The sequence below is a fragment of the Colletotrichum tamarilloi genome (genome assembly GCF_030869305.1).
Source record: "Colletotrichum tamarilloi strain Tom-12 chromosome Unknown Scaffold_6.1, whole genome shotgun sequence".
In the NCBI taxonomy this organism is placed as follows: domain Eukaryota; kingdom Fungi; phylum Ascomycota; class Sordariomycetes; order Glomerellales; family Glomerellaceae; genus Colletotrichum; species Colletotrichum tamarilloi.
This window is the reverse complement of record NW_026849389.1, coordinates 1,248,376-1,266,262: the sequence shown is the minus strand read 5'-3', so window position 1 is coordinate 1,266,262 and position 17,887 is coordinate 1,248,376. Positions and strand designations below refer to the sequence as shown.

Sequence of the window (17,887 nt, the reverse complement as noted above, 5' to 3'; positions counted from 1 at the left end):
TAATATAAATATTATAAATAATAAAGTTAATATAAATATTAAGATTTAATATATTAATATTAGTTTAAAAATTATATTTTATAAAACTAAAAATCCCTTTAATATAGGCTATATTATAAATATAAAGGAATATATAAGGGGTTTTTTAATTTTTAATAAAAAGGAGTATATAATATAAGATCTAACTACTTACGCAGGCTAGTACTAAGAGGTCTTATATATATTAAAATAAGTATAGCTCGCTTTTTAAATTATTAAAAGTAATAAAAAGTTAGGAGTTTTAATTAATAATTAAGTATAAAGCGTAATATACTTAGTTTTCTTTAATATATAATATATAATGCGGCCCTAGTAAATTACTCTATCGTGGGGAATATTATTTATATAAATAACAACTTTATTAAAAATTATTAATATTAAAACGTATTTACGCTCCTTAGTTTTTATCTTAAACTATAGCGTTTAATAAAGGGGGTATATATATTTAAAAGGTATTAATTACTTTACGTAGTTAATTAATTAAGTATTACTTAGTATTGCGCTTTTATTGATAAGAGTAGTTATTAATATAATAGATTAATAAATTAAGATATTATTATTCTATTTTTAAAGAATAAGGTTTATAAGTAATATTAAATAATATTATAAAAAAGGACTTAAAATAAGTTAGAACGTTATTATATTAACTTAATAAATATAACTTAACATTTATTTTACTATTATACTTTTACTAGCTACTTGAGCTATTTTTAATATTAGTTATATAGTATTAATATATAGTATTAGTAAATACTTATACTATCTTATTAAACTTATTTTTTTTTAAACTTTCTTCTTTATAAAGTTTATAAATCCCCCCGACAGAGTAATCTACCGGGGCTATATTATATATTACGTATTAAAAAAAACTAAGTATATTACGCTCTATACTTAATTACTAATTAAAATTCCTAACCTTCTCCCGTTTCTAATTATTTAAAAGGCGAGCTATATTTATTTTAATATATATAAGACCTCTTAGTACTAGCTTGTATAAATAGCTAGATCTTATTTTTTTTTTTTTTATATTACCTTTACTAGTTACTTAGGCAGTTCTCAATATTAATTATATAGTATTAATATATAATATTAATAAGTACTCTTACTATCTCGATAGACTATTTTCTTTTTAAATTTTCTAACTTTTTAACTTTCCTTCTTATAAAGTTTATAACTATACTAAATAGCTTTATAAAACTATAAACCTAGCCCCGCGGTTAATAAGGGCGGGTATTTATTATAACTATTTAGTATTTAAATATAATATAAAGGACGAATTAGTAACTAAGCTATTATAAAAAATTATTTAGGATTTTTTATTTTTTATTTTTACTTTTACTAGCTACTCGGGCAGTTCTCGATATTATTTATATAATATTAATATATAATATTAATAAATACTCTTACTATCTCGTTAAACTATTTTTTTTTTAAATTTTCTACTTTTTTAACTTTCCTTCTTATAAAGTTTATAACTACGGATTATTAATAATAATATTAAGTACCCGACGCTACTATTTTATAAGCCGCCTACTTAACTAAATTTATAGCCCGCTAAGTAATAATAGCTTATAATAGTAATATTAAAATTACCCTTATTATTATTGTTAAAAATAATACTAACTTTACGATATTTACTTAATACTTTTAACTTTAACTCGTATATATATATATATATTTATTACTTCGTTTCTTTTATTAAAATCGAAAACGCTTCCCTTATTATTACTATTACTATTACTATTTAGCTATTTACTTTAAGTATACTTTATTAAAATACTAAGACGTTATTAATAACTCGTCGACTTTTAGGGCTTTTTTAATAACTAGAAGTTATTTAATTTTATAAGTATTATACTAAACGACCCTAAATTATAAAAAAACTACCCCCCCGACGGAGTAATTCGCCGGGGCCGTACCGTATATTACGTATTAAGGAAAACTAAGTATATTGCGCTCTATACCTAACTACTAATTAAAACAGCTCCTAACCTTCTGCCGCCCGCTTATAAGGTAAGCTTTACCTACTCTAACGCGCACAGGACCTCCTAATACTAGCTTACGTAAGCAGCTAGGTCTAGTATAATCTATTCTTTTATATAGGTATTATTATTACCCGGGGGGTCCCGTAAGAGCTATCTAAAGCGCCGGCTTATTACCCTAACCCTATATACCTCCGGCCTATTTATCGTAACTATTATAGCTAGGCTAGTGTTAATATACTAGATCTTAGTATCCGTACTAGCCTAGCTATTTACGGTACTTAAGATATTACTTAGCTAAATTCCGTACCCCTAAAAAGTACTTTACCACTTCTTAGGCATACTTATGTTAGTTATAATAGCTATAATATCGAGCTAGCTAAAGAGGGTGCTTAGCCCGAGAGGGGTAGACTTATTAACGGGCATCTTTAGCCCACTAATTACTAATTATATACTAGGAGTAGAGTAGGTTCTTATCGAGGTAGTATTTTAACTAGCTAACCTCTTAACTAGTTATTTAACTAGCTATTTAGGTAGTAGTTTGTATATTAATAAGTTTGTTTAGTAGATTTGTTTAGTAGATTTGTTTAGTAGATTTGTTTAGTAGATTTGTTTAGTAAATTTGTTTAGTTTAAATAGAGAGTAGTTTTAAGCGATATTAGAAGCGATGAGGATAGAAAGAATTTTTACGAGCTTTAGTACGAAGAGTAGTAGATATTGGCCTATTTAGCCCTTTTTTTAAAAACCTCTACGTCGCTATTAAAGTTCAGAACCTTTGCGGTTAAGGGCCGCCTCTAATTATTATAGCTAACTATTACAGCTAACTATTACAGCTAATTATTACGGCCGACCTCTACCGTCGACCTTTTTAACTAGCGCTACCGCGTGAGTATATTACTTAGCTTATCGTTAGTAAGTAGTAGAGTAGCTTACTTATTTTAAATTAAATAGCGGTTTTTATATCGAAATTATTATATTACGTTGAGCGCGTACTTAGGATATATTGTGCGTATTATATAGTTAAAAAGTATACTATATTGTATAATTTTTTTTAAAAGCGTAATCCCGTTAAGGTCGATCTTTTATACTTATAAAGCCGGAAAAAAAACCACTATATAAAAAGACTACTTTAATAAATATTATATTAATAATATTAACTTATAAAAAACAGATAAATATATTATAATAAGCGTCGCTTTTATTAATACCTTTTCAATATAATAAAATAATATAAATAAGTTTAGACTTAATAATATAATTAAGAACTTAAAAAGAGTATAAATAAGCGTATTAAATAATAATATTAAAAAGAGATTATTATTAAATAAGATAAAAAAAAAGTAAGGAGTAGTATTTAGTTATTAAAAAGGTAATAAATATATTATAATAGGATTATTAGTATTTTAAGTTTAGTTAGTATTAATAATTAATAACGGCTATAGCCGGCTATAGTTAGTTATAAAGTTTTATTAAAGTATATAATAAAGATACTTAATATTAACTTTAATAAACTAGCTTATTTATAAAAGTAAAGATGGCCCTTAATAAGGTAGACCGGACCCTAAAGGGTTATTTAGGATTATATTATAATTAAAAAAGACGTTTTAATATTAATAAGATAATATAAATATTATATTAAGTAATTACTAATATTTATAATATTAGGAAATCTCTAACTTAGTTAATTAATTAATAAGAGGCCGTAGTTAAAAATAGTTTTAATAATTTTAAAAAAAATTAAAATTTGATAAGATCTCTTAATTATTATAATAAAAACTAAAATAATTTTTAAATTATATTACTTTATATAAGTAAGTAAAAGTAGTTTAAGTACTTAAATAGAGTATAGAGTAATTATATTAATTATAACTAATACGGGACGCGCGGGTTAATAAAAAAACTCTAATAATCTAGACGCTCTAATTAGCTAAAAAAGTAGATTACTACCCTAATAGCTAAACGGTACTGCCCTAATAGCAAAACTCTTATTACTATAATACTCTAACGTAACCGGGTACTTTTTTTTTATAATATATTATAATATGCCTAAGTAAAGAGTTTTAGGTTTAGTTTACTCTCTAGGCTATTTAAAATAACCCTTATTTAAGCGCTCGGGCTATAGCTAAGATCTATTTAGTTAGTTACGTTATACTTATCTATAGATTTAAGGGAATATAATTACGTTATAATACTACCTCTAACTTATAGAATTTAATATTACTTAAAAAAGAGAAGCTAGTTAAGTATATTTTTAATTTAAATTCCTAATCGTTTCCTTCTTATATTAGTAATATAAAAAATATAACTAATTAACTACTCGCTAATTATAACGCACCCCTTATTAAAAAGCGCTAGGTTTTTAACTTTATTAAATACTAATTATAGCTCCGGATGCGATTTTTTTATAAGTATAACTATAAAAGGGCTTAATATAAAGATTTAGATATAATAAACGCATAGTTTTACTTCGTAATAAATATAATTATAAAATATAATATTATAAAATCTGATATTTATAATTTTAATAAAACTAACTTTATAATAAATTAAATTATATTTAAAATAGTTATTATAAGTATAAAAAGGTATTTAAATATAAAAATAATATAGCTTAGTAATCGTAAATAGGTTATAATTATCTAAGCTATTAGCTTATTAAGCTATAGTATCTTACTATATAGTATTATTATAAGTAAATATTACCTCTTTACTTAGTATATAGAATCCGGTTTATTATATAATTAGGTTATTATAATATTTAAAAACGGATAAATAATAAATAAGAGAGGCTTAGATTAGGTAAAATATTTTAAATGGTATATAAAACTACGTATAAAAAGTTAATATTACCTCTTTATTATTAACGAATATAAAAATTATTACTCTATAGATTTTAAGTTATATTATAAAGAAAATAATATCGGTACTTTTTATATACTAGCTTATTTATTTTATTTACTATAGCCCTTAGATATTAAATATTTTAAGCTTTTAAAAATAGTATATAGCTAAAAAATTAAGAAAAAAATATAATAAAGTAATATTTATATTATAAAAGAGGACTTTTTTTTTACGTTTTATAAAGTATTTATAAAAGCAATTATAAAAAAAAATATTTAGGGAGGATTTAGAGGAGCTGGGCTTATATTTTTAAGTATAAAGAGTATACTATTTAAGCTAAATATAAATTTATATACTCTAATATCTCTAGGATCCTTTTTAATAATACCCCTAACCTAGACTTTTTAAATATTAAATAACTTAATAAAAGTATTATTATAGTTATAATTTATTAAAAATCGAATTACTTATTATTAAAATAGCTCCTTAACTTCGATTATCGAAGTTATTAAGTATTTATTAAAAAGAGTATAAGGATTTATATATAAAATTATTTTATTAAAGTTAGAGAACTAGATTTTTTAAAAAGAAAATAACTTATTTAGCTAACGTAAGAGGGCTAAGAAAATACGTTTTAAATAAAAAAGAAGTTTTATAATAATTAATAAAGAAGACTTTTAGTTATAAAGAGAAGTAACAACTTAAATTAAAAAAAAAACGTATTAAAATAATAGTCGTTAGCTAAGGACTAAGACGGGTTAATAATAATATAATATTTATAAAAATACTAGTTATAATATATAAATATATTAAATTACTAAAGAAATATCTAAAGAAGAGGATACCAAGTAGTTTAAATTAATATAAAACTATTAGTAGTACTTTTTAATTATATTTACGTTATAGTTACGATTTCGTATTTTACTTACTTATCTATTTTACTCACTTATTATATACGTTATATTAATATTAAATTAATTATAATAATTATAATAAATAAGCTAGAGGTATATAGGGTTAAAATAATAAGCTAGTATTTTAAATAGCTCTTATAAAACCCCTTAGATAATAATAATATTTATATTAAAAAAGAGATTATATTAGACCTAGCTACTTATATAAGTTAGTATTAAGAAGTCTTATATATATTAAAATAAGTAAAGCTCGCCCTATAAATAAGTAATAAAAGGTTAGGAGTTTTAATTAGTAATTAAGTATAGAGCGTACTATACTTAGTTTTTTTTAATACGTAATATATAGTATAGCCCTAGTAGATTGCTCTATCGGGGGGATATTAATACTATATATTTAATATTAAAAACTACCTAAGTAATTATTAAAAATAAAAAATATAAATAAATACTATCCTATACTTAGTAGAATATTTTAAACCATTTATCGTCTTAAGGTATTTATTAAGTACTTCGTAGAGTCGCTCCTATAGTCTATTGCCCCTGGTTATTGCTCGAAAGGAACTAGAGACCTATGTTTAACTCCTTCCAGCTCCTCCTAGGTCCTGATCACGGAATTTGATAAGTGCTTATTGAGTCTTATGCCTATTAACCGGCTTGATGCCACACTGGCAAACGTGCGGCACATATACCCTTTGCTAAATATTTCACTGATATCTGAATGTGCCGGTTTACGATAGAAGTTGATTCATTTGAGTAAAAGACGAGAGATAGCTCGTCTAGGGTATATAGTAACTCATAAGGCTTCAAATGCATTTCAAATCAAGATCGACCACCACACTGGCCCCACGTCGGGCTGCCCTATTGTGATTATCGCTCCATACGCTCGTCATGGATGAGTGATACGTTATACCGCTCTTCGCCACTCCATACCTTGCCCACCGAGTTGCACTGGGCCACCGCCTGTCGCATGTCGGACATCAGTCCGCCAGGGCCACTTGCAAACACCGCCGTTCGCCCATCGACAGTGGCGTCGACAAATTCTCGGACAACTGTCGCCAGTTCGGGATGGCGGTGGGTGTTGTTGACGCCGACCTGGTCTATCGCCCGAGCTGACACCTGCACTTGCTTCTCACCCGAACTATTACCAGCATCAGACGAAGATTCCGACTCCGAGATGTCCCCGGAATCTCCGGAGCGAGAGGAGGCATTGCCGGAGTCGCGTGTGGCAAAGATGCGAACCACCACCTTCGGGCCTTGCTCAGCTTCCAAAGCATCAAGCTCGGGTTGCACCCAAGCTACGTCGTTTGTATGTCTCACAACCCAGACCAATTCGAGCTTTCGAGATGCCCCAGAGTGCTTCTTCAGACTCATCAAAACAGGGAGAACGTAGGTGATGCCGGTACCACCCGCAACGCACAGAATGTTGACGTCTGAGGTGACATTTCTCAGAATTGGGTCGCCGTAAGGTCCAGTCAAGATAACTGGAGTAGTTGGGCCGGCGTTAGTCTTCTCAACAGGACCGGCAGCGAGCTTGCGTGCAGCAATCTGAGCAACCTTCTTCGTCTCACCACCCTTTGCGCGGAAAATGTAGGAATGTGTCGTTTTTCCGTTCACAGTAACAGGGGCGTTGAGAGGCGTGAAGGGATGTGATTGCCAGATGCTACTCTCGCTGAAGCACAAGTAGAAGTGCTGACCAATCTTCCAGGCATCATGGGGGTGACTGAAGTCGAGTCGGACAACGTCGCCATTCTCTGAATCGGGGAATACTGTCATAGCCGCCTGCGCAGCAGAGAAGCCCATGCCCTTACCCTCAATGAAGTTGTGATGCATCAGCGCAGTTCTTACACCACGGGCGAAGCGGTCCATGAACCAGATGACAAGAGCTGGAATCATGAAACACTCCAGGTTCTTCCAGTGACCAATGCAAGCACCAATGTATAACATGGCAAGCACGTAGTGCGACTTGCGGAAGAATTCGTAGCCGGTCAGACGAATGACCGGGGGCAAGCTGAGGATATATAGGGCCATGAGGAAGAACAAGGCAATGCAGCCCCATATCATGTAGAGCTGGGAGATCCATTCGTTGGCTACCGTGGGCTGAGGCTGATATAGACGGACCTCAATCACCAGCCAGCCGATGGTATGCAAACTGGACTGGACAACGATAATGTAGCCAACCCAGCGGTGAAGAAAGTTGAAGTTCTGATAGGGGATGCCGGTGAGAAGGGAGAGGATTGACTCTCGTGTCGAGAAGAGGACAGACAAAGGTGTAAGGGCGTAGGCAAGTGTTCCAATACGATCAGACCAGGGACCGAGACTGACTCTAGTATTGTAGACGCCTGGCATCTTCTTGACGGGGGTGATCCATGTGTTGTAGATGATACCAACAAAGGAGAAGATCAAGAGATAACCGGACAAAACGGCCAAGACCAGTACCTGCAGGCGGGTTGTCCTACCGAAGATGGGACGGACGCAGTCGGGGAGGAGGTATCGATTGATTGCGGACGAGGCAGTCTGACGAAGGCGGTTGAGAAAGCTCTTGCTTGCTCTTGTATCCTCGAGGAGAGCAGCTCGAAGGACATCCTCCTCGGAGAGAGACGGCAATGACCGTCGACCAACGGCCCATAACAATAAGATGGCGCCAATAACCGCCCACAAAATACCAACGTATAGCATGCCTAAATCATGAGAGGCGTAGACAACATCCAGATAGGCGCAGGACCCGGCGTCGTTGGTACATGGAAGGGCCCGATCCACGTAGCCCCAGTGAGGCTCTATCGTGGTGGCATCGCTCAAGTTCTGGATGTGGCGGGCCGCCACTTGAGATTTGAGTTGAGAATCCATGGTGTTCTTGGAGGTGCTGTGAGAAGACCAGATGTGAGAGTTGACCGAGGGTCGGCTTGTATCTTTCGACAGCGCTCAGCGCCGTCTTGATACTTCGGTTTTCTGGTGGTAATCTACTTTGAAAGAGATGCGTGTGCGCATGTGGTCGAGATGGTGGATGTAATTATAAGTGCCGTTGTAGTGCCGGTCTCAGTACAACATCAAGGTCATGAGCTTCCCGGGAGCAAAGAATACTAGATCTTGCGATATGGACCGAGGATAATGTGAAGGACAACGTAAAAAGAAGTCGGGGGACTGTATGGTAGATGATGAGAGCAGATGTAGATAAACGGCAGCCAGCGAGGCAGAGACTCTTAAGGGGAGGATGGTGTGGCACGGAGGATGGAGTGTACCGGTAGTATCATCATTCGAGAAGAAGAAACGGGACCGGGCGGGATTTGAGAAGGTTTCCGGGACGTCTTTATGGCGGGTTATGGGGTCTGCGAAGGTGGCTAGTTAATCTAGGGGTCTTGGTAATGTTTCCGGGTTTGGGGCGGCTCCGCGATGTTTGGAGCCGGAAGGAGGGCAACGGGGCCACTGGTGTCACTCTTAAAGAGAATCCCCATATTGAAACCTGCTTATACAGTTGCTTTTTGAGCAAGTTTCTGTGTCATCAAGAATGGCTGCGCTGAGTCTGGCCAAGGCAATAATTACTCCCCAGTTCTGGAGGGCGATGGGAGGGGCTGGCCAGGTTGGAGATCTGCTATTCGCAAAAGGAACAAGGGTTCTTGGTTTGGTTTCTGGAGCACATTAGCGGGGAATGAGCCGGAACTGTGAACTTCTGGAGACCCATAGCGAAAGGACTCTTTAGAAAGTGGCAGAATGGCCATGTGGACTAGGAGAATCGAGGGATCAAATGCTCAGTGAGGTAGTATTCTATGAACAAAATGGGCAACATAAGCCGGGTGAAAGTCAGCGACAGTGCTGTGAAGATGTTGCAAAACACGGAAACTATGATCGTGTGGTAGAAGAGGAGTGAGCAAGTTGAGCATCTTTGAGCAAGTTTCTGTTAGAAAGTGGATCCGAGCCGGGGTCTCACGTGGGAACCTAACTACGAGATCCACCGTGGCGTGTGGGGCCGGGCTGCAGGAGCGGCGCGGCTCTCGGGACCGTCAAGGTTCTTCCTGCCATGTTTCCCCTCATCCCGAACTACCACCAGTCATCTCACCAATATCTCTTGATGCTGTGAAGGATCATCTCCAGCTTGTCCAAGCCATTGCCTCTTTTGGCATTGAGTTGTTGTTCCCAGCAGGGCGGGCAAACCTCAATAAGGTATGTTCTAGGGCTGGCCCAACAGGCTGAACGCTCACCCGAGATGATTTCAGCGGAACCTGGAAAACGGGAGACCCGCCCTCGGGTCGGGTGGCTTTTGCAATGACGGTCAAGTTGACAACTGAACGCCGAAAGCGTTATGGACATAATGGGTAACACCCGAGATATCTTATTGTGCAACTCAAGAGAAAACTCAAACCATTTCACTCAAGATTCCCTTGAAGGGGTTGCGTTGATTGTCTTCAGCAAGTATCGTTGTCAAAGACATAGTATCGAGTCGCATATTACAATGGCCTGTGGATTTTAATCTGACTTGATCCGGTGGCAAAAGGATTCGAGTCATTTCCGGAAAGACACATTCCCAGTCTGTTGCTATCCAGCAGCTTTAGGTAAGACCAGGTAAGTTGCTAATGGTGTCTATTCCTACTCTGTTTCCCTTGGCAAACACTGAGGCCAGATTAGCGTGAGCAAGATAGAGGGTCTGCTGTCGTAATTCGGATACACGCCAACTATCCAACGCCCAACCTTTCCATACCATCGTAACATCCTTTCGGTTGACTAAGGCAGCATGAGTGGAACCCTTTGAATCGTCAGCAGCGGAAACAGACGCTCCTAAAGTCCTTACTCAATCCCTCCATGCTCATGTCCCATGCCGACCCCTCTTGAAACCTGCGCAGCACCACCTTTGCCGTTGACTGACCAGGGTCTGCCAGCCATATCTGCGCTAACCCATAAGTAGTGACATCCCCCTCCACACACCTTCTTTGCCCTCTCTTTGCGTTATGTGTGCCATTTCCCTCTTCTCCGGGTCCCTGTCACTTCTACAATCCTGCAATCGCTGAGTGTTCGGCCCGTGCTGACCCTGTACCTGTGGGACGTTCATTCAACTCTCTCATATCCACCCAACACCCATCCAGCCTCCAGGCCTACTCCGGGTCTTCAGCCCGTATAGATATCAAGCGATTCCGGCGCGAGCGGCCTGCGGGGTGCCTGCTGAAGTTATCTCTACGTCTGCCAGCGCTCTACTTCACTCCAACGCTCTCAACCCGAACCAGTCCTCACTACCATTCGCACCACATCGCTGCTCAATCGCCCTCGTCAACGAACGTCTCCATCGACCGCCTCAACAAATCGTATCCCATTCCGTCCAATCGTACCTGCGACGCCTCACTTATATCGACTTTGCTACTCTGAATAGCTTCATTCAACGCCAGGCTCCCCTGCTTTTGGTCGCTCAACCCTGTCTCTTCTCCCTTCGCATACAAGCTTCTGGCTTGCCAAATTAGCCCATTATGGACCACAGTTCGATGGCCAGCTCAACAGACTGCAAGATGTCGGTGTGTTACTGTCCGCGGCCTCCAAGTACATGTGCTCATCTAACATAACGACTAGATGTTGTGGAACTGGTATACCATTGACGCATGTAAGTACAATGAGAGTATCTTCTCGAGGTACAGTGCAGCATTGTGCTGTAAGCCCACACATTCGGAAAATAAGCTAACGAGCCGATGCGATAGGTTTCCTCGCGTCTTCATGGCAGATCAAGAACGCCGGCATGTTCGCCGCTAGCTGCATCGGTGTCGGTCTGCTCACCGTCTTCCTCGAAGTGTTCCGACGACTCGGAAAAGAATACGACGCCCTCATCCAGCGCCAGTTCCATGCCCGCGCCGCCGAACTACAAGCTCGTATGCCCAAGGAGACGGACTGCTGCGAACCTCCCACTGTTGTCGCCCCTCAGACGCTTGTCTTCCGTGCATCGCCACTGCAGCAGCTCATCCGATCTGTAATTCACGCCGCGACTTTTGGATTGGCATACATCGTCATGTTGCTGGCCATGTACTACAATGGCTACCTCATCATTTCCATCATAATCGGCGCTGGCTTGGGCAAATTCCTTTGCGATTGGCTTGTTATTCGTGTCACTCTGGAGGCTCTGGCACCAGCAGCTCCCAATAACATTGTTGGAATTGAGGAGCCAAGTGTCTGCTGCGGTTGAGAGAATGGTGACCTAATTGAATTAGCATTCTGATTTTACAACGAGCGTTTGGAAAAGGCGTCTCATGACGGGGCGTTGGTGGCGCACATGTCTGCTATTTGTCGCGTGAGGTTGAATATTCCTTCGGTCTGGTAGCAATTTGCAAGGTGCTCAAAACCGTGCACACAATGAATCAATACCCTTTGTCTCTTGCGTTCGCTCTTCTATTCGTTCTGCTACTTCTTGGTTCATCATGGCAAATTATGAAGTTGCCTCTTCCTGCAGTTATGAATCTAGTCACTGCTCTCGTATCCGGAACAAATCTCGGCACAAGAGCAAACCTTATCTAATCCTTCATAAGGCTGAGCAATGTGATGGTTTTGCAGATCTATTTGAGATGCTCCTTGCTGCCTGTCCACAGCAGTGGTTCAGTGAGTCTGTATCTGTGATAATCGCCGACCACTGATCAACGATGGTTTCAATCTATCGCACATTTGATACGGCCTCATCGAAGACCCAAGCAGCCGCTACATCACCACCGGCATAGTCATACCATAGGCTATGTATACCTCCGAGGTCAACTCTAGGCTAGCGATCCGAAACAGCGAGCTTGATCACTGGAACCATTTCCATTATCCTTGAAGTTTGTCCATTTGGGCAATATGTACATACGGTGGTGGTCAGGGGGTTCAGCCACATCATCAAGCTTGCTGATGTACTTCCGTTACATCGTGATCCTCACTAGTCTTTTCAATAAAAATTTCTGTGTGGTTATACCAATGCTTAAAGATAACGCACCAAAGAGTATCGTCATACTCCTCATCATTGTAGATTACCTATAATCAAATGGCGTTTATCTTAGTTGCGGGCAATACTCTATGTCATACGTCCTCTCACATCTACTGGTTTATAGAAATGGATTGGATTCTACCGACATTCTCAGCGCACACTTCAATAGCTGATAAGTCGCACAGCATTCAGCTGGGGTTGGTGTGTCCAAGGCGGCTAGCGCTGCCTGGTACCTACCTTATGCGAGAGGCCGAATGGCCCGCCGGGACGCGGCCTGTGATGCAGGACGTGGGTCAAACAAACATGGACACAGAGCAACGTTCAAGACTAGGTGGCAGTGCTTCATGTCATCCTCTTTTTCTCATTATTGTCCTCCGAGACATCGTCCCCAAGCCACTGACTGCTTGTTCATCCTCATCTTCCTCACTAGTATGACAGCCCTAGTTTTCTTTTTCACTCACGCTCATCCTTCCGTGAAGTCCATCATGATCATACAAGCCTCCAAATGCCATTTCAAAAGTAAAGTTCGCTAAGTCGAATGCAAGAGTGGGAGACTTTGCTAAGCTCCTACGTAAATGATGCCCCCAATAAACCCGGTAAAGTAGCACCCACGCTCAGGACCCTATTCACGAATGTCTCCTCGTCGTGGCACTACTACCCCGCTCATGAAAGAAATTTGGCACCCTCCTGCTTGAAGAGCCAATCACTGTTGGCATCAACCATGAAATTCGTAATGTTGAACTCGTTGCCCGGGGCTGGTGGCGCATTGGATCCGCCATTTTCACTACTAGCATCCATGCCCGACGTGGTCCCGTTCTGCCCGTTACTGCCGCTCATGCCATGCTGAATCTCGTTGCCAGCGGGTAGGCGTGGCACGTTGAAAAAGTCGAATACGTCCAGGTACTCGAGCTCATTTGGTGCTGGTGTTCTGGCTGGTGTGACGCTGGGAAGCCGGCTGTGATTTGGCATGCCGTTGGCACGGGGCTGACGGGATATTAAGAAGTCGAGGTCAAACGCTGTGCGACGCATGTCGGCTAGTATCTTAACTGAGCTGGGCGTGACACCATCCCCTTGACGCTCACTGTCGCGATGTTCATCCAAAACACGTTGCAAGAGGCCGCAGTATCGCGCAGCTACAGGCCAGTAGCGTCCCATTTCGCGTAGTGTCTCGACAAAGAATTGAATCTGAGGCGAGAGCTTGTGCTCAACGGTAGACCCATGGACTAGTAACAGACGCGAGGCTACCCATAAGGTGAATGCGAAGGGAGGGCCTAGCTTTGCCAAAAGGCCGTTATTGACGACGAATTCACCCAGCGCAGCAATGTTCTCGACGGCCCCGTGACAGCGCTGCGAGGCACTGTATGAGGGGGTGAAAATTGGCGAACGAGTTGTCGGATACGCCGCCGATGAATGCAGTCGGATCACAGCCGTGTGGTATGTTGCATGCAGCATCACCCAGCCGCAGTTCAGCGTCTTATTACCGGGCTGGAATAACTTGGCCATATTGCCATACTCCCCAGGAAGGCCGAACTTCCAGGATGTGAGCATGTTGTCGAGCTCCTTGTATCGCATCTGCCATTGCTCCACGTCGCTGAGAGCGCTTATATCGACGGGTTGTTTCAAGAACTTGTGAATCTTGGACAGTATTGCCAAGATCTCTATGTAATATGAGAAAGCACCGAGGTTCTCTGGCTTGTTGATCTCGTATTCAGGATTCGTGTCCTCAGAATGGTCCTGGGTCCTAAACCATCGGGTTTCAACTTTCTGATTCTTGATCCATAGATCATCTCGGCACGGTAAGGTCCGGTCGACTTCCTTGTCATCCAGAGCGAATTCGAAGGCAGTGGCTAGAGTAGCATACCGATCGAGAAGGTAAATCATCCAAAAGAGCCGCCGCCTAGATTCCTCCTCGATGAAGTCCTTGGGTTCTGGTAAAATCATGGCCCTCAGTGTATAAATGGAGGTAAAATTTGGCGAGACTGAAAAGGAAGTGCTCTCAACGGCCAGCCCGAGCTGAACAACTGACCTAGTAATGAGAGCCATAATGTTCCAACCAGGGGGGCCATTACTGCTGCCGACGAGATCCAGAGCAAGAATTACTAAGGCTTGAAGGGCCTTAACAGAGGAATTTTCCATGCCATAGAGCAAGACCCTCTGCTTCGATATGGAATGGTAATGCTGCCGACTTTCCTCGGTCAGTCTTGAGTCAGTAGAGTATCGGAGTGTTGTGGCAACAATGGCATGAAGCAGAATACGATCTGTCTCTTCAAGGGTGGATGGGCCAAACAAAGAATCCAGGGTCGTCTTTCGATGCAGAATAGGACACCAGGTGTTGATGTGCTTGAAGTAAAGATCGACGAGGGCATAAAGCAGGTCGTAGGGCGGCAGCTCCTGGTCTGGCGCCGTTGACGCCTGACTTTGTGCCATGGCAACATCTGGAGAATGTAATTGCGTTTGGTTTGTGCCGTAATATTCCTGTGCCGCACTGCTAGGGTGTGACATGGCAGTGATATGGCTTGGGGGTGCAGCCATGCTGGTCATGGGCATTTGACCTTGAAACTCGTGCATGGATGGGGTGGGAGGCGGCATTCCGAACTCCATAGATTGTGAAGTTGAGGGGTAAGATGATGGTTTCTGAAGGAAGAGAGCCGTTTCCGCCTGGGGCGTTCGATGGGACTCAGATGGCCTAAACAAGGCATTGGTCTCTCGTGGTGTGCCATGATCACTCGGCAGACTTGGATTGCTATTCCGAATGCTTGGGGCTACGCCGTGGTGTTGGTTGGATGTCAGAGTCGCCTGGAGAATCTCAGAGTGAGTTCTAAGTATCTCCTCGAGCTTGTCTAGTCGCTGCTCCAGCTCGCGGCCGTAGCCAGCACGGAGGCCGGGCTTCTTGCGCTCCTTGTACTCGCACAAGGCTCCATTGCGGCTGCACCAGCCGCAGGAGGGCTGTCCTCGGTCACATTTCACCTACTCAGTCGAGGCGAGTCAGCCACAGATTCCAGGTTTAGAGCTAAGCAGGTCATCTGAGGCGTAAGAAGAGAAGAACAAAGAGGATATCTCTGAGAGTAGTTCGTGACTTCTCGGCTTGTGAACGAGTTACGCATGACACAATGATAGGGTATAATGGGAAACTGAGGTTCAGGTAGAAAGGAAGAGAGAGACGGAAAGGAAAAGGAACTTCGTGTAACCTTTCTCTGCTTGCATAGCTCGCATCTTGGAGTTGGATTGTTAGCTTCAGGGTTCTGCTCGGAAGGCACGGGTTCAGGCGATGGTGGTTCGAGGGACATGGGGGCAAAGCCCAAAGAGGGCAATTAAAGACAAGAAACTGGGCAAAGGGGAGGGAGAGAGGCAGGTGGGTGAGTAAGTGGATAGAGGGAGCAAGGCACCCAAGCAGCCGGGTTTGATATGAGTTGAGATGAGTGAGGCGTGATAGAGTTGAGTGAGAGTGAGCGGCATGGCATGGGGTGAGAGGTAAGGTGGGATGAGCTAGGACGGGGAACGACATACGAGACAGATATGGGTCTCTTGCGCTTCCCAAGGCGGGTGACATCCTGATCGTCTTGGTCAAGATCGTTTTCGTCTCCGCTTTGCAGCTGGTTGCCGTCGTCAGAGTCCTGGTCCTGGCTATGAGACTGATTTTGGTCATGGCTCTGACTACGGTTGTGCTGAATCGACTTGATGTTAGCTGCAGGCGGTGACCGGCTGCTGAGGGAGTGACCGTTGTGCTGCATCCTCGGTGTGGCAGTCTCCGAGCAATGGCTGGCGGAAGGGTAAAACAAGGCCGAGAGATGTGTATCTGAAGAGCAAGTGTGACGCAGGCACAGAGCCGAATGGTTGGGTCGGGCGGGCGCGCACACACACACACACACGGATAGAAGGCGAACGCGTAGGCGTGCGTATGAGTTGGAGTCGCAGGCGTTTGTGCGAGATTCCAACGCGCGGATTCGGGAGAAGCTTGGGAATCTCGGGTTAATGTTGAGCAGAGGGTGGGAGAAAAAAAAGGGCACCGGAGGCTGGGGTCGGGAAAGAAGAGGCTCGGGGTATTTTTTTTGTGTTCTTTTTTTCTGTCCCACACGTGCCACACTCCAGTGAGAGTCCAGACTGTTGGACAGGCACCAAGAAGGACTGCACGAGACAAAGGACGACAAGGAAGGGAGCGGGGAAGCAAGTTCGGGGGAGGGGAAGGAAGCGGAGGTGGAGAGGATGAGCTAGAAATACGTGACCGGGATGGGATTTAATTGGACTGGAAGAGATGGGGAAAGAGGGATGGGCCTGACGAGCTGAACATACTGTCCCAATGGGCTAAAGGAAGGTACGGTACCTTACCTTGCGGTGCTTACCCCAGGTGCGTGTAGACGTATAAATTCTTGGCTACCTTGGATAGATAAATTGATACTACTGCCTCGCAACTGGGAAGCTTAATGTAGAACACGGAGTCTGGTCCCTAGTAGTCGTTTTTCTCTTTGGTCTGCTTTCGTTATGGTTCCTGTACGCGTGGGCTGCGGGAACAGATTACAACAACAAGCACGTTCGTAGGTACTCGGTGTCACCCGGAAATGATACCTTAGGAACGAGCTGTCAAGACAACGTGAAGGGCCCAGGAACGTCAGGCGACGACGCGATTTCCGTGCTAGAGAGTCGTTGTGAGAGAGCGCTCGCCCTTGGCAGCTCAGCAAATTGACGACCACTATAATATCAGGCGCAAGACAAGATCAGAAAGAATGCGGGATGAAGCGACAGGTAGAGAGCGAATGTTGCCGGCGGTTGGGGGCGGCCGAATCGAAAATGGATTGTGTGGGGAAGAAGAAGGAAGCAGGCACGCACGCACCACTGCCCGCACCACTGCCCGCACGAGAGCGACGAAAATGCGGAGAAATCGCTGACAGATTGGCACCTTCCGAGGCTCAACGAGGTGCCCCGTCCTTGGGACGCTTTCATCCAATGAAACCTTCGGGACTGGAATGTGTGGAATGAATTAGCCTCTTTCATTGGATGAGGCATCTCACACCCAGCCACAGCAGACTCCAGAGTGTGGAGGTGGCTGTGGTCCCAGACATCGGTACGTACTTTGAATAATGTGAGACGGTCACCATGGCACGCCGCAGAAGAAATTAAGTATGTTAATGTGAATACCTACCACAGATCAACACAAAACAAGACTCAGTCTTTTGTTCTGTACAGCCTCGGATTCC

The 17,887-nt window shown here is 41.5% G+C and overlaps 4 protein-coding genes across 4 annotated transcripts; 2 read left to right on the top strand and 2 right to left on the bottom strand.

The window, feature by feature from the left end:
• Window positions 1-6,643: 6,643 nt before the first annotated feature.
• On the bottom strand, window positions 6,644-8,620 carry CTAM01_02936 (ferric reductase like transmembrane component; the record flags this gene model as incomplete). Its single annotated transcript, XM_060518974.1, has 1 exon — window positions 6,644-8,620. The coding sequence occupies one exon, from the start codon at window positions 8,618-8,620 to the stop codon at window positions 6,644-6,646; it is 1,977 nt and encodes a 658-aa protein (XP_060386777.1).
• Window positions 8,621-10,723: 2,103 nt separating this feature from the next.
• Window positions 10,724-11,217, top strand: CTAM01_02935 (uncharacterized protein; the record flags this gene model as incomplete). The annotated part of the gene is made up of 2 exons (XM_060518973.1): window positions 10,724-10,917; window positions 10,950-11,217. Coding segments are annotated over 2 exons (462 nt in total), but the record flags the coding sequence as incomplete, so codon positions are not given.
• A 6-nt stretch (window positions 11,218-11,223) lies between these two features.
• Window positions 11,224-11,927, top strand: CTAM01_02934 (ctr copper transporter; the record flags this gene model as incomplete). The annotated part of the gene is made up of 3 exons (XM_060518972.1): window positions 11,224-11,268; window positions 11,324-11,354; window positions 11,449-11,927. The coding sequence occupies 3 exons, from the start codon at window positions 11,224-11,226 to the stop codon at window positions 11,925-11,927; spliced, it is 555 nt and encodes a 184-aa protein (XP_060386775.1).
• Window positions 11,928-13,358: 1,431 nt separating this feature from the next.
• Window positions 13,359-16,426, bottom strand: CTAM01_02933 (fungal specific transcription factor; the record flags this gene model as incomplete). The annotated part of the gene is made up of 3 exons (XM_060518971.1): window positions 13,359-15,662; window positions 15,884-15,908; window positions 16,203-16,426. 3 exons carry the CDS (start codon window positions 16,424-16,426, stop codon window positions 13,359-13,361), a joined length of 2,553 nt encoding a protein of 850 aa, XP_060386774.1.
• Window positions 16,427-17,887: the final 1,461 nt, after the last annotated feature.